Source organism: Rana temporaria, chromosome 8 (genome assembly GCF_905171775.1).
Source record: "Rana temporaria chromosome 8, aRanTem1.1, whole genome shotgun sequence".
NCBI lineage: Eukaryota > Metazoa > Chordata > Amphibia > Anura > Ranidae > Rana > Rana temporaria.
In genome coordinates this window covers 179,587,708-179,601,584 of record NC_053496.1, presented here as the reverse complement: position 1 = coordinate 179,601,584, position 13,877 = coordinate 179,587,708, and the positions used below count along the sequence as shown (strand labels likewise).

General features: G+C 43.8%; 1 protein-coding gene across 1 annotated transcript in view; it reads right to left on the bottom strand.

Moving 5' to 3' along the window:
- Positions 1–809: 809 nt before the first annotated feature.
- Positions 810–13,877, bottom strand: part of LOC120910546 (zinc finger protein 850-like) — a 1,103,195-nt gene continuing 1,090,127 nt past the window's right edge. Inside the window, 5 exon segments of the mRNA XM_040322301.1 lie at positions 810–2,559; positions 4,369–4,561; positions 7,292–7,395; positions 11,085–12,218; positions 13,686–13,830. Coding sequence (XP_040178235.1) covers positions 1,352–2,559; positions 4,369–4,561; positions 7,292–7,395; positions 11,085–12,218; positions 13,686–13,830 — 2,784 coding nt within the window. The 3' untranslated portion in view covers positions 810–1,351.

Sequence of the window (13,877 nt, the reverse complement as noted above, 5' to 3'; positions counted from 1 at the left end):
ACAAAACAAGATACGCCTGAAGCTGGGCTAGATCCGACTGGCGTACGTCTTAGTACGCCGTCGGATCTAAGGTGCATATTTACGCTGGCCGCTAGGTGGCGCTTCCGTCGATTTCCGCGTCGAGTATGCAAATTAGCTAGATGCGCCAATCCACAAACGTACGTCCGCCCGGCGCATTTTTTTACGTTGTTTCCGTAAGGCTTTTTTCGGCGTAACGTTACCCCTGCTATATGAGGCGTACTCGGGCCAGCGTCAAATTTTACGTCGTTTGCGTAAAACATTCGCGAATAGGGCTTTGCGTAGAATTACGTTCACGTCGAAAGCATTGGCTTGTTGCGGGTTAATTTGGAGCATGCGCACTGGTATACCCCCACGAACGTAATTTACGTCGGGTCAAGACGTATTAACATAAAACATGCCCACAACTTAGTGATTTGAATTGCGCACCCTTACGCCGACACATTTACACTACGCCGCCGTAACTTACTGCGCAAATTCTTTGTGGATACGGGAAATACGCTGTTAGTTACGGCGGCGTAGTGTATCTGAGATACGCTACGCCGGATGTAAACATACGCCGATGTACGTGGATCTGGCCCATTGTGTTTTGAAGACCGCTGCCCAATACAGTGTGGCAAAAAGTATTGCAACGACCGGCATTTTATTCTCTAGGGTGTCTGAAAAAAATATATGTAATGTTTGGGGGTTCCAAGTAATTTTCTAGCAAAAATGTTTTTTTTAACTTGTAAACAAAGAGTCTGAAAAATAGGCTCAGTCCTTACGTAGTTAATGAGTATAAACATGAAATGTGCTGGAGAAATGTATATTTTTATTTTTTTCAAATATACACTTTAAAAGCCTCCGTACAGTTTTATATTTATTATATCTTCATGTGGTTATACTAAGATTTCCTCACTAGGAGCCAATCTGACCCTCGGTGGTATGACTCCTCCGGTGTGTAATAAGATCTCTTTCCTCAGTGTAACATTTCCCGCACTCTGAACATGAAAAAGAATGCTCCCCGGTGTGAATTTTCTGGTGTGTAGTAAGTGCTTCCTTGCGAATGAAACATTTCCCGCACTCTGAACATAAGAAAAGGCGCTCGCCCGTGTGAATTCTCTGCTGTTTAAGAAGGTCTGATTTCTGAATGAAATGTTGCCTGCACTCTGAACATAAATGAGGACTTTCACCTGTGTGAATTTTTCTGGTGTGCAAGAAGTTTTGTCTTCTCCGTGTAACATTTCTCGCACTCTGAACATGAGAAAAGACGCTCGCCGCTTTGTTTTCTCTGGTGTGCGAGAAGTTTTTTTTTTTCTCAGCGAAACACTTCCCACACTCAACATGAAAAAGGCTATTCACCAGTGTGAATTCTCTGGTGCCTAATAAGTGCTTTCTTGTAACGGAAACATTTCCCGCATTCTGGACACGAATAAGGACGCTCCCCCGTGTGAATTCTCTGGTGTTTAAGGAGATCTCCTTTTTCAATGAAAGCTTTCCCGCACTCTGAACACGAATAAGGACACTCCCCCGTGTGAATTCTCTGGTGTCTAACCAGTCCGTTTTTCATAATGAAACCTTTCCCACACTCTGAACACGAGAACGGACGCTCACCCGTGTGAATTCTCTGGTGTGTAAGAAGGTCTTTATTTTGAATGAAAGATTTCCCACACTCTGAACACGAGAACGGACGCTCACCCGTGTGAATTCTCTGGTGTTTAAGGAGATCTCCTTTTTCAATGAAAGCTTTCCCGCACTCTGAACACGAATAGGGACGCTCCCCCGTGTGAATTCTCTGGTGTATAACAAGTTGTCCTTTCTCAATGAAAGCTTTCCCGCACTCTGAACACGAATAAGGACACTCCCCCGTGTGAATTCTCTGGTGTCTAACCAGTCCGTTTTTCATAATGAAACATTTCCCACACTCTGAACACGAGAACGGACGCTCACCCGTGTGAATTCTCTGGTGTGTAAGAAGGTCTTTATTTTGAAAGAAAGATTTCCCACACTCTGAACACGAGAACGGACGCTCACCCGTGTGAATTCTATGGTGTATAACAAGTTGTCCTTTCTCAATGAAAGCTTTCTCGCACTCTGAACACGGATAAGGACGCTGACCAATGTGAATTCTCTGGTGTTTAACCAGTGCGTTTTTCAGAATGAAAGCTTTTCCGCACTCTGAACATGAAAAAGGACGCTCCCCTGTATGAATTTTCTGGTGCACGAGGAGCAGATTTTGCTCAGTAAAACATTTTCCGCACTCTGAACATGAATAACGATCGCTCGCGTGAAGTTTCTGGTGTCGAAGAAGGTGTCTTCTGTAAATGAAGATTTTCCCGCACTCGGAGCACGTTAACGGATCCACTTCTTGATCTGTTGATGTCGGCACACTGTGAGGTCTTAGATGGACATCCTGACTATCACCATTGGATGTATGTGGAGGTTCCTCAGAATTAGGGGGATTTACTCCTACAAAATATCGTACAATTCCATTATCTTCTGCAACATAACCTTGAGATACAGCAAGATTTCCCTCAGTAGACTTCCATAGATAGAGTCCATCTGTTGGAAACCAAGTTTTCAATAAGTGTTAGAAGTCTTATACATTATGTTGGTAGAACATTCAACAGTTTCTCAGAGCTCCGGCATGGAACTGGGTTCTACCAAAGCAGATAAAAATGTAACGTAAATTATCTCACAAAAGTAAGCGCTGGAGAGCATCGGAAACACACGGAAAGGCCCGAGGACAGCTCGTACAGTATCTCACAAAAGTAAGTACACCCTTCACATTCTTGTAAATATTTTATTCTACAGTGGAACCTCGGATTACGAGCATAATCCGTTTCAGGAGAATGCGCATAATCCAAAGTACTTGTATATCTAAGCGAGTTTCCCCATTGAAGTCAATGGAAACTAAAATAATTTGTTCCACATTGACTTCAATGGCCTGCAATACCGCATGTGGCCAGAGGTGGGGGGGGAGCGCCGGAGAGCCTCGAAAACACACGGAAAGACCAGAGGACAGCTCGGCTGACCTCGGAAACAAAGTATTTCCAAGCATTTCCAAATGGCGCCGGTCTGCGCTGTTTAGCTCCACTTGGCTCGGCCCCCCACCTCAGGCCAAACGCTGTACTGCCCACCGCTTTGGCTTGAATCTTGCTCGTTTTGAGAGACAACACTCGCAACCCGAGTTAGTTTTTTTTTTAAATACAGCGCTCGTATTGCAAAAATGCTTGTTAACCACGTTACTCGCAAAGCGAGGTTCCACTGTATATTTTCATGTGATATCACTGAAGAAATTACACTTTGCTTCAATGTTGTGTAGTGAGTGTACAGCTTGTATAACAGTGTGATTTTGACGTCCCCTCAAAATAACTCAACACACAGCCATTAATGTCTAAACCACTGGCAACAAAAGTGAGTACGCCCCTAAGTGAAAGTGTCCAAATTGGGCCCGAAGTGCTAATATTTTGTGTGGCGACCATTATTTTCCAGCACTGCCTTAACCCTCTTGGGCATGGAGGTCACCAGAGCTTCACACAGGTTGCCACTGGAGTCCTTTTCACTCCTCCATGACGACATCACGGAGAATAGGGTGTTTATGGATGTTGGAGAATAGGGTTTAGGTCTGGAAACATGCTTGGCCAATCCATCACCTTTACCCTCAGCTTCTTTAGCAAGGCAGTGGTCATCTTGGAGGTGTGTTTGGGGTCGTTATCAAGTTGGAATACTACCCTGCGGCCCAGTCTCCGAGGGGAGGGGATCATGCTCTGCTTCAGTATGTCACAGTACATGTTGGCATTCATGGTTCCCTCAATGATCTGTAGCTCTCCGGTGTTGGCAGCACTCATTCAGCCCCAGACCATGACACTCCCACCACCATGCTTGACTGTAGGCAAGACACACTCCTCACCTGGTTGGAGTTTGGGGGTGAATTCCAAGAACATTTGTTTTTTTCAACCCATGAAATTATATAAAATTAATTCTTTAACCGCAAAGAAATAAATAAAAAAAAAAAGGAAATGCTTCTGCAATTATGCCCCGTACACACGATCCGAATATTGTACGACTTTTTTTGCTTAATATTCGCAAGTCAAAATTAAATAGGTTATTAAACGAAAATTCTCGTACGACAGAAAAAAAATAACAGAATTGTAAATTATGTCATGTCTTGTAATCATGTATTTGTGTTGTATTTGTGGACGACAACTGTACTGACTAAACAAAAAGCGTACGATCTGGTATTGTACCAGATATCGGCTCTCAAAAGCTCTGTACTAACAATCCGATTATCGTACGATTCTTCCTCGGACGACATTTTTCGTACGATATTCGGATTGTGTGTACGGGCCATTAGTGTATATTACTTACTTGCGTTGAGAAGTAGAGAAGATTTTTCCTGTTTACTTTTCATAATCATCTCCCCCTCCTCCATAGACGGCTGATCTCCTGATCTCCCATTCTCTGTATATTGGAGATCTTCCTGTGTAGACTTCTGGGAATCCAGAGGACAACCCTCCTCCATAGACTGCTGATCTCCACTCACCAACCTCTCTTCTTCTTCCTCTTTATCCTCAACTTTGATGTCTTTCCGTTCTTCATTCTAAATTCCAGAGATTATAAAATATAAGATCTGGAAACACTGCTGCCAATAATAAGAGATGACATAGAAGAATGTTCTCTCATAGAATTATTTTTTAGTTCTTTGTTCCCAGCCCCATCTACCTGATCTGCTGATCTCCCATTCTCTGTATATTGGAGATCTTCCTGTGTAGAATTGTGGGAATCCAGAGGACAACCCTCCTCGATAGACTGCTGATCTCCACTCACCAACCTCTCTTCTTCTTCCTCTTTAACCTCAACTTTGATGTCTTTCACTTCTTCACCCTAAACCCCAAAGATAACAGAATACATTTGTACAAATAAAGGAAACAGGAATTTCATAGAATGTCCTCTCATGGTTAGAATACAGTCCCACCTACCTGATGGTGAGGGATGGTGTGACCTTCCTGTGTGGAATCCCGGGAATACAGAGGACGGGGACATCTCTCTGGTGGGTTTCTGTAGCTGGATGACTCCATCATGGTGTCCTGGTACAGATCTTTGTGTTCTTTTAGATACTCTGACTCCTCCATCACCCCATCCTCCTCTTTTATCTCTTCTTTAACCTCAACTTTAGACTCTCTCAGGTTTTCACTCTGAATATATAATAAAAATGGCATCAGTTGAAACAATGCAGATCCTAATGATACTATCAGTGTTTGTACCTCACCTACCTGATGATGGTGAGGGATGGTGTGACCTTCCTGTGTGGAATCCTGGGAATACAGAGGACGGGGACATCTCTCTGGTAGGTTCCCATTACTGGATCCATCTGTAGGAAACACACACACTGACTGAATACATTGTTTCTATGTGTTTATCAGATGATGGGGGATCTAGGTGGAGCCTCCGTACTGCTCTCTCCTTAACAATTATGTGCACCACCCTACAGTTTGGGCCCCACTGTTTACTGGGAATACAGAGGATGGGGACATCTCTCTGGTGGGTTCCCATTACTGGATCCATCTGTAGGAAACACACACACTGACTGAATACATTGTTTCTACGTGTTTATCAGATGATGGGGGATCTAGGTGGAGCCTCCGTACTGCTCTCTCCTTTACAATAAAGTCTCCTCTTACCCGGTGATGTGAGGGGCGGCTGATTCTCCATCATGACGTCCTTGTAGAGATCCTTGTGTCCTTCTAAATACTCCCACTCCTGCATGGAGAAATAGACAGTGACATCAGGGCCGTCTTAATAGCATCATGGGTCCCTGGGCAAAGTAATGCTTTGGGGCCCCTACAATGTAGACAGTGCAGGTAAACAGACATCAAGTAGGTAGGAGGCAGACAAGCAGAGCTTCCCCTTTTGGATGGAGCTCTGCATTAACTACATGAACAATCATTCTGTACACAAGGAAACAGTGGGAAAATACTACATACTTAAAGTAACAAAGCTGTCCCGTGCATATAATATATGTAGCACTACCCCCGAAGGAGCTGCTGGTTAGTTTTGGGCGGCATGTTACCTTTTTTTCTCCGCTGTCTATGGTACTGGATGAGAGCTGAAACAAAGTCAATATCCACACTTTGCGTTTTTTTTTCTCTGCTTTATTTAACGAACGTGGCAAAAGAACGAACAAAAGATTGAAGAGGTGAAATGGGGTATAGGTAGTGGGTTCAGGTGTAGAACTTGATAAGAAGCACTCCTGCTTCCAGACATAAACTCTCGTCGCCACTCTAGCCAGAGTGGGTGGTGTGCCCCTGGATAGACCTCTCTCACTAGTCCTAGCGGCCAGGGCTCTACACAGAACCTTGGTACAGTCTCTGCCACTGACCTTTCCAAAGGTGGAGATACGTTCGGTCCAGAATCCTCTCACTTTAGGATTAAGCACCCGGATCTCTTCTTAAAGTAATTACTTGTGAAATCAGGAAAACTGACAGGTGGCCACTGCTCAGCCTTTCAGTAGTAGTGTGTCCTTCAATGAAGTTCCGGCCTTCCTGAGTGTACCAGCCTCGTGCTCGGTGCTCTCCAGAACAGGTACTTCATTCGGTGGCTTCCTCCCTCTAGGACGGATAGCGCAGGACCACTTCATCAATGCAGACCCAGTCTGAAAATCACGACTCCAGACCAACGTGGTCTGGAACCAGGAACTCTGAACACACACCCCTGGCCAAGAGGGCCACACACAGGGGTGGTGGTACGACTGCCCAGGGCGGATGACGACGACCCAGAACCCGTAACGTCTGTCCCTTAAATACTCTCCCCCAGCATGCACAGCGAGGCGATCAACCCCCACTGATTGGTCGCTGAGAAAGAATACCCAACACACCTGGATCTGACTGCTGCCACCCCTGGCCTGGGGTGGAACTGACACCCCAGACAACAATAGTGTTCACCTGCAGTACAGCCACGGCTGGAACAGAGGTCCAAATTTGAAAACAAATAGGTCAGAGGTGAGTAATCCTCTGACTAACCTCTAAAGGGCCAGCAAAGAAAATAGCTGCCCGCTACATATATCTGCTAGATTGGTGCCTCCGCAGCACTCTGACCCCTCTACACCCCAGCATGCCCCCTATGCAGCTGGGGCCCCTGGGCAGTGCCCAGGTGTGCCCCCTCATTAAGACAGCCCTGAGTGACATCCTGACACCTTATAGGAACCTGACACACACACACTGACACAGTTGCCATCCAGACACATCCTTTGTCTGTTACTGGATAATGTCCCAGAATTCCCGGCACCACTCACCTCTCCTGTCAGCAGATCAATGATCTTGTTGATGACTTCTAGAACTTTCTTTTCACAGTTTTCTTTCAGGCAATGAGGTGGAGGCACTGTGATGGGTGATGCCCCTTTCACATAAATGTTGGGTGTAAATGGTTCACTCAATGTTTTCTTCTCTACTTTATAATCCGGTGTAAGGCTAGAAAGTACTAATTATCACTACAGACTTCCCAGAATCCTCCTCACCTCTTCGGTCAGCATTTATTGTCTCAGAGGACCCGAGCTACAAATGACTATATCTACAACTCAGGATACATTAGTGTGATGGTCAGTGGGGAGAATGCTCCTTACACTTGTGGTCATTAGAAAGAATTACCCTTTACAGATACTGTAGCTAAAAAGATCAATGGTGTCAGTGAGAGCTTCTCTGGGAGGCAGCAATTGCTCAAGGAACCTCTAGCAACCACTGGAGGAACACTTGGGTTCCATGAAACCCCCCAGTTGGGTTATAAACTCTGTTTAGGTTTTCAGTCGCCAGTATGCCATTTAGGAAAATTTTACTTCCAAGCGATGGGTGTCTAACACAGCAGGATGTGACAGGAAATCTTCCCAATGGGTACAGTTTAATTAATTTCACAGAGGCTCCAAGACTTCATCTTTTTGAAAAAAAAAAAAGTCTGGTCCTCAGTTGTGCTTTAACCACTCCGGGACCTTCTCCACACATATACTGTGGCAGGGCAACTCGGCTGCGCGAACCGATTCCTGAAGATCTGGCCAAGGTGTAATCCTAGACTCTGATCTGGCCTTTCAGCCCCAAATCCAATCGTTGTCACAAAAGCTTGTAGACTTCACCTCCGTAACATCTCTAAAATGTTCCCCTTTTTACTTAATGAAACCACCAAGCTCCTCATTCACTTCCTTGTCATCTCTCGCCTGGACTATTGCAACTCCCTTCTCATAGGCCTACTTCTCCACAAGCTATCCCCTCTTCAGTCTATCATGAATGTTGCTGCCAGACTCATCTACCTTACCAACCGCTCAGTGTCTGCCACCCCTCTCTGCCAATCCCTACACTGGCTTTTCCGATCACCCAGAGAATTAAATTTAAAATACAAACAACATCATACAAAGCCATTTACAACTCTGCCCCGAGCTACATCACCAATCTTGTCTCCAAATATCACCTAAAACGTCCTCTACACTACGCTCCTTTGTCTTCTCATCCCATGCTCGTCTCCATGACTTTACCAATTCTCTGGAACTCACTACCCCAATCTGTCCGGCTATCTTCTACCTTGGATGCGTCCAGCCGATTCCTGAAAACTAATTTCTTCAAGGAAGCCTATCACCCCTCCAACTAATCTTTTACCACTTCCATCAGCTCATCCCCCACAGTTACAACCATTTGTAACACTTGCTCCACCCTATTAGATTGTGGGATCTTTTGAGCAGGGCCCTCTTAACCCTTTTGTATTTTATTGTATTTAACTGTGCGCTCTCCCTTTTAAATTCTAACGTGCTGTGTAAACTGTTGGCGCCACATAAATCCTGTATAATAATAATAATAATAATAATAATATGATCTTTCCTGAAGAGATGAGTTTTCAGGGATCACCTGAAGGCCTTTGAAGACTTCTACGGAAAGAGGAAAAGGAGGGAAGGATATCGAGTTGTATGTGACACCCAAGGAGTGCTTAGATAGGTAGGTGGACTACCATGAAAGAGCAGAGTCGTGGTGGTCAAGGGAGTTTGAAGGAGGAACCTGTATAGGATATTTTAATAACGTGATCTGGATGTCCTACCAGGTGAAGAAGTGCAGTATATTTTCCCAGAGGGAAATCTCAATAGAGGGTTTGAGTTTGTCGTATTTCTGTATTTATAGAGGCCGTTTGAGTTTGATGTATAGTAATTGTATATCATATACAAGTGTGTAGCAGCATTTGCCGGAGATAAAAATACATCACATGTATATAGAGGAAAAGGACGGGAACAATCAATGGTTAAAGGCATCACAAATATGGAGGAAGAGAACGGACACAATGGGGAGAGGTTGGGAAAGGGTTGTAATTGGACGTAAATATAAAAAAATATCTTATTACCTCCTCAGTTCCAGCAATGTCTCCTCTCTACTTCCTGCTACTTCACCGGAAACTATTGTTTTTTTTCCCTTACCTCACTTCCTGCCTTTAATACTACTTCCTGTCTGTATCATACCTCATTTCCTGTCTATGCGTTCCACTTACAATTGGTGAGATCGCCATCTTGGGGTGAATATAAAGACTGCCGCCTCCGCTGTTTCTGAACACTTTGAAAACATTCTTCCGTGTTAAAAGTCAACCAAAGAGGTTTACTGTTATTTTTTAATAAGAAAAAAGTGTAATTTTCCCCCCAAAAAACATTGCGTTTTTAACCACTTAAGACCCGGACCAAAATGCAGGTAAAAGACCAGGCCAGGTTTTGCGATTCGGCACTGCGTCGCTTTAACTGACAATTGCGCGGTCGTGCGACGTGGCTCCCAAACAAAATTGGCGTCCTTTTTTGCCAACAAATAGAGCTTTCTTTTGGTGGTATTTGATCACCTCTGCGGTTTTCATTTTTTGCGCTATAAACAAAAATAGAGCGACAATTTTGAAAAAAATGCAATATTTTTTACTTTTTGCTATAATAAATATCCCCCAAAAATATATAAAAAATATGTTTTCCTCAGTTTAGGCCGATATGTATTCTTCTACATATTTTTGGTTAAAAAAAAAATCGCAACAAGTGTTTATCGGTTGGTTTGCACAAAATTTATAGCGTTTACAAAATAGGGGATAGTTTTATAAAATTTTTTTTTTTTTTACTACTAAAAGTAGCGGCGATTAGCGATTTTTTTCGTGACTGCGACATTATGGCAGAGACTTCGCACACATTTTTGGGACCATTGTCATTTTCACAGCACAAAATGGATTGTTTATTGTGAAAATGACAGTTGCAGTTTGGGAGTTAACCACAAGAGGGCGCTGATGGGGTTATGTGTGACCTGAAGTGTGTTTACAACTGTAGGTGGGTGTGGCTGTAGGTGTGACATCATCGATTGTGTCCCCCTATAAAAGGGAACACACGATCGATGTCAGCGCCACAGTGAAGAACGGGGAAACCGTGTTTACACACGGCTCTCCCCGTTCTTCAGCTCTGGGGACCGATCGCGGGACTCCAGCGGCGATCGGGTCCGCGAGTCCCGCGGTCACAGGGCTTCGGACCAGGTCGCGGGCGCGAGCCCCACGGCTGTGGAACTAGTACAGGACGTACGTGGATGTGCCCAGCCGTGCCATTCTGCCGACCTATATGTGCAGGAGGCAGTCCTTAAGTGGTTAAGACCGCTGCCCAATACAGTGTGGCAAAAAGTATTGCAACGACCGCCATTTTATTCTCTAGGGTGTCTGAAAAAAATATATATAATGTTTGGGGGTTCCAAGTAATTTTCTAGCAAAAAAAAAAAAACGAGTCTGAAAAATAGGCTCAGTCCTTACGTAGTTAATGAGTGAAAACATGAAATGTGCTGGAGAAATGTATATTTTTATTTTTTTCAAATATACACTTTAAAAGCCTCCGTACAGTTTTATATTTATTATATCTTCATGTGGTTATACTAAGATTTTCTCACTAGGAGCTAATCTGACCCTCGGTGGTATGACTCCTCCGGTGTGTAATAAGCTCTCTTTCCTCAGTGAGACATTTCCCGCACTCTGAACATGAAAAAGAATGCTCCCCGGTGTGAATTTTCTGGTGCGTAGTAAGTGCTTCCTTTGCGAATGAAACATTTCCTACACTCAACATGAAAAAGGCTATTCCCCAGTGTGAATTCTCTGGTGCCTAATAAGTGCTTTCTTGTAACGAAAACATTTCCCGCACTCTGGACACGAATAAGGACGCTCCCCCGTGTGAATTCTCTGGTGTTTAAGAAGGTCTCTTTTTTCAATGAAAGATTTCCCACACTCGGAACACGAGAACGGACGCTCCCCTGTGTGAATTCTCTGGTGAATAACAAGTTTTCCTTTGTCAATGAAAGCTTTCCCGCACTCTGGACACGAATAAGGACGCTCCCCCGTGTGAATTCTCTGGTGTCTAACCAGTCTGTTTTTCAAAATGAAACCTTTCCCACACTCTGAACACGAGAACGGACGCTCACCCGTGTGAATTCTCTGGTGTGTTAGAAGATCCCATTTCTGAATGAAACGTTTCCCACACTCTGAACATAAATGAGGATTATCGCCCGTGTGAATTCTCTGATGTTTAAGAAGGTCTGATTTCTGAGTGAAACATTTCCCACACTCTGAACATAAATGAGGACGCTCCCCCTTGTGAACTCTCTGGTGTTTAATAAGGTCTCTATTTTGAATGAAAGATTTCCCACACTGTGAACACGAGAATGGACGCTCCCCCCTGTGAAGTCTCTGGTGTATATCAAGTTTTCCCTTCTCAAGGAAAGCTTTCCCGCACTCTGAACACGAGAACGGACGCTGACCAATGTGAATTCTCTGGTGTCTAACCAGTGCGTTTTTCAGAATGAAAGCTTTTCCACACTCTGAACATGAAAAAGGACTCTCCTCTGTATGAATTTTCTGGTGCACGAGGAGCAGATTTTGCTCAGTAAAACATTTTCCGCACTCTGAACATGAATAACGATGGCTCGTGTGAAGTTTCTGGTGTCGAAGAAGGTGTCTTCTGTAAATGAAGATTTTCCCGCACTCGGGGCACGTTAACGGATCCACTGCTGGATCTGTTGGTGTCGGCACACTGTGAGGTCTTAGATGGACACCCCGACTATCACCATTGGATGTATGTGGAGGTTCCTCACAATTAGAGGGATTTGCATCTACAAAATATCGTACAATTCCATTATCTTCTGCAACATAACCTTGAGATACAGCAAGACGTCCCTCAGTAGACTTCCAAAGATAGAGTCCATCTGTTGGAAACCAAGTTTTCAATAAGTGTTAGAAGTCTTATACATTATGTTGGTAGAACATTCAACAGTTTCTCAGAGCTCCGGCATGGAACTGGGTGCAACCAAAGCAGAAAAAAATGTAACGTGCATTATCTCACAAAAGTACATTCTTGTAAATATTTTATTCTACAGTAGAACCTCGGATTACGAGCATAATCCGAGAATTCTCGTAACCCAAAGTACTTGCATATCAAAGCGAGTTTCCCCATTGAAATCAAAGGAAACAAAAATAATTTGTTCCGCATTGACTTCAATGGCCTGCAATACCACATGTGGCCAGAGGTGGGTGGGGCGCCGGAGAAAGTACAGAGGACAGCTCGGCTGACCTCGGAAAGGCTCGGGAACAGAGTATTTCCAAACTGCGCCGTTCAGCTCCACTTGGCTCACAAACCAAGTTAGTTTTTTTCCAAATACAGTGCTCGTATTGCGAAACGCTCGTTAACCGCGTTCCTTGCAAGCCGAGGTTCCACTGTATATTTTCATGTGACAACTCTGAAGAAATTACACTTTGCTACAATGTAAAGTAGTGAGTATACAGCTTGTATAACAGTGTCAATTAGCAGTCCCCTCAAAATAACTCAACACACAGCCATTAATGTCTAAACCGTTGGCAACAAAAGTGAGTACACTGTGACAGACTCACCCAGGACATCCCCAGACCCTCTTATGTCTAAAATCATCCTATGTCCACTAGGGGCATAGGATGACTGAGAAATTATATCTTGGACTACCTGAGATGGGATTATTATGTAATTATTATCCACAATATATTCCAGGATATCTGTAAAGAACTATTTACTGTTTGTTGATTCGGAAATCAACAGGTTAATTGTAAGAGTGACTCATTCATAGTGTTGGGACACATACTGTTAGATGCTAATGCCGTCACCTCCAGCCATCTGTCTGTTCTCTGTGCTAATTGACCCTGCTATTGTGTGAAGATGTCCTGTGTTTACACTTATGATAATGTGTATTGTACAGCAGGTGAGTGAGGAGACGTGATGTCTACCTTGAAAGGTCATATCTCGGAGTCACCTCGTCTGGGTAAATGATTAGTTAATTAGCTCATGTTAATTTGTGTTCTGGTTACCTCCTCTAACTGTATATAAGGTTGTATTCTTGGTTCTAATAAACACTCCATGTTCAGCAGACAAACAAGTCTTGTCTCGCTGTGTGCTTGAGAGCAGCTGGAATATCTGATATCTATATCTACGTCAACTGTACTGTCTAAAACGAAAATCGTACGATCTGGTATTGTACGAAAAAAAAAATTGTGCATGTCCGATAAAATAATATCGGATGACCTGTCATGATCGGCTCTCGAAAGCGCTGTACTAACAATCCGATTATCGTACGATTTTTCCTCGGACGTCATTTTTCGTACGATATTCTGATCGTGTGTACGGGCCATTAGTGTATATTACTTACTTGCGCTGAGAAGTAGAGAAGATTTTTCCGGTTTACTTTTCATAATCATCTCCCCCTCCTCCATAGACTTCTGATCTCCACTCACCAACCTCTCTTCTTCTTCTTCCTCTTTATGCTCAACTTTGATATCTTTCCGTTCTTCATCCTAAATTCCAGAGATGATAAAATATAAGATCTGGAAACACTGCTGCC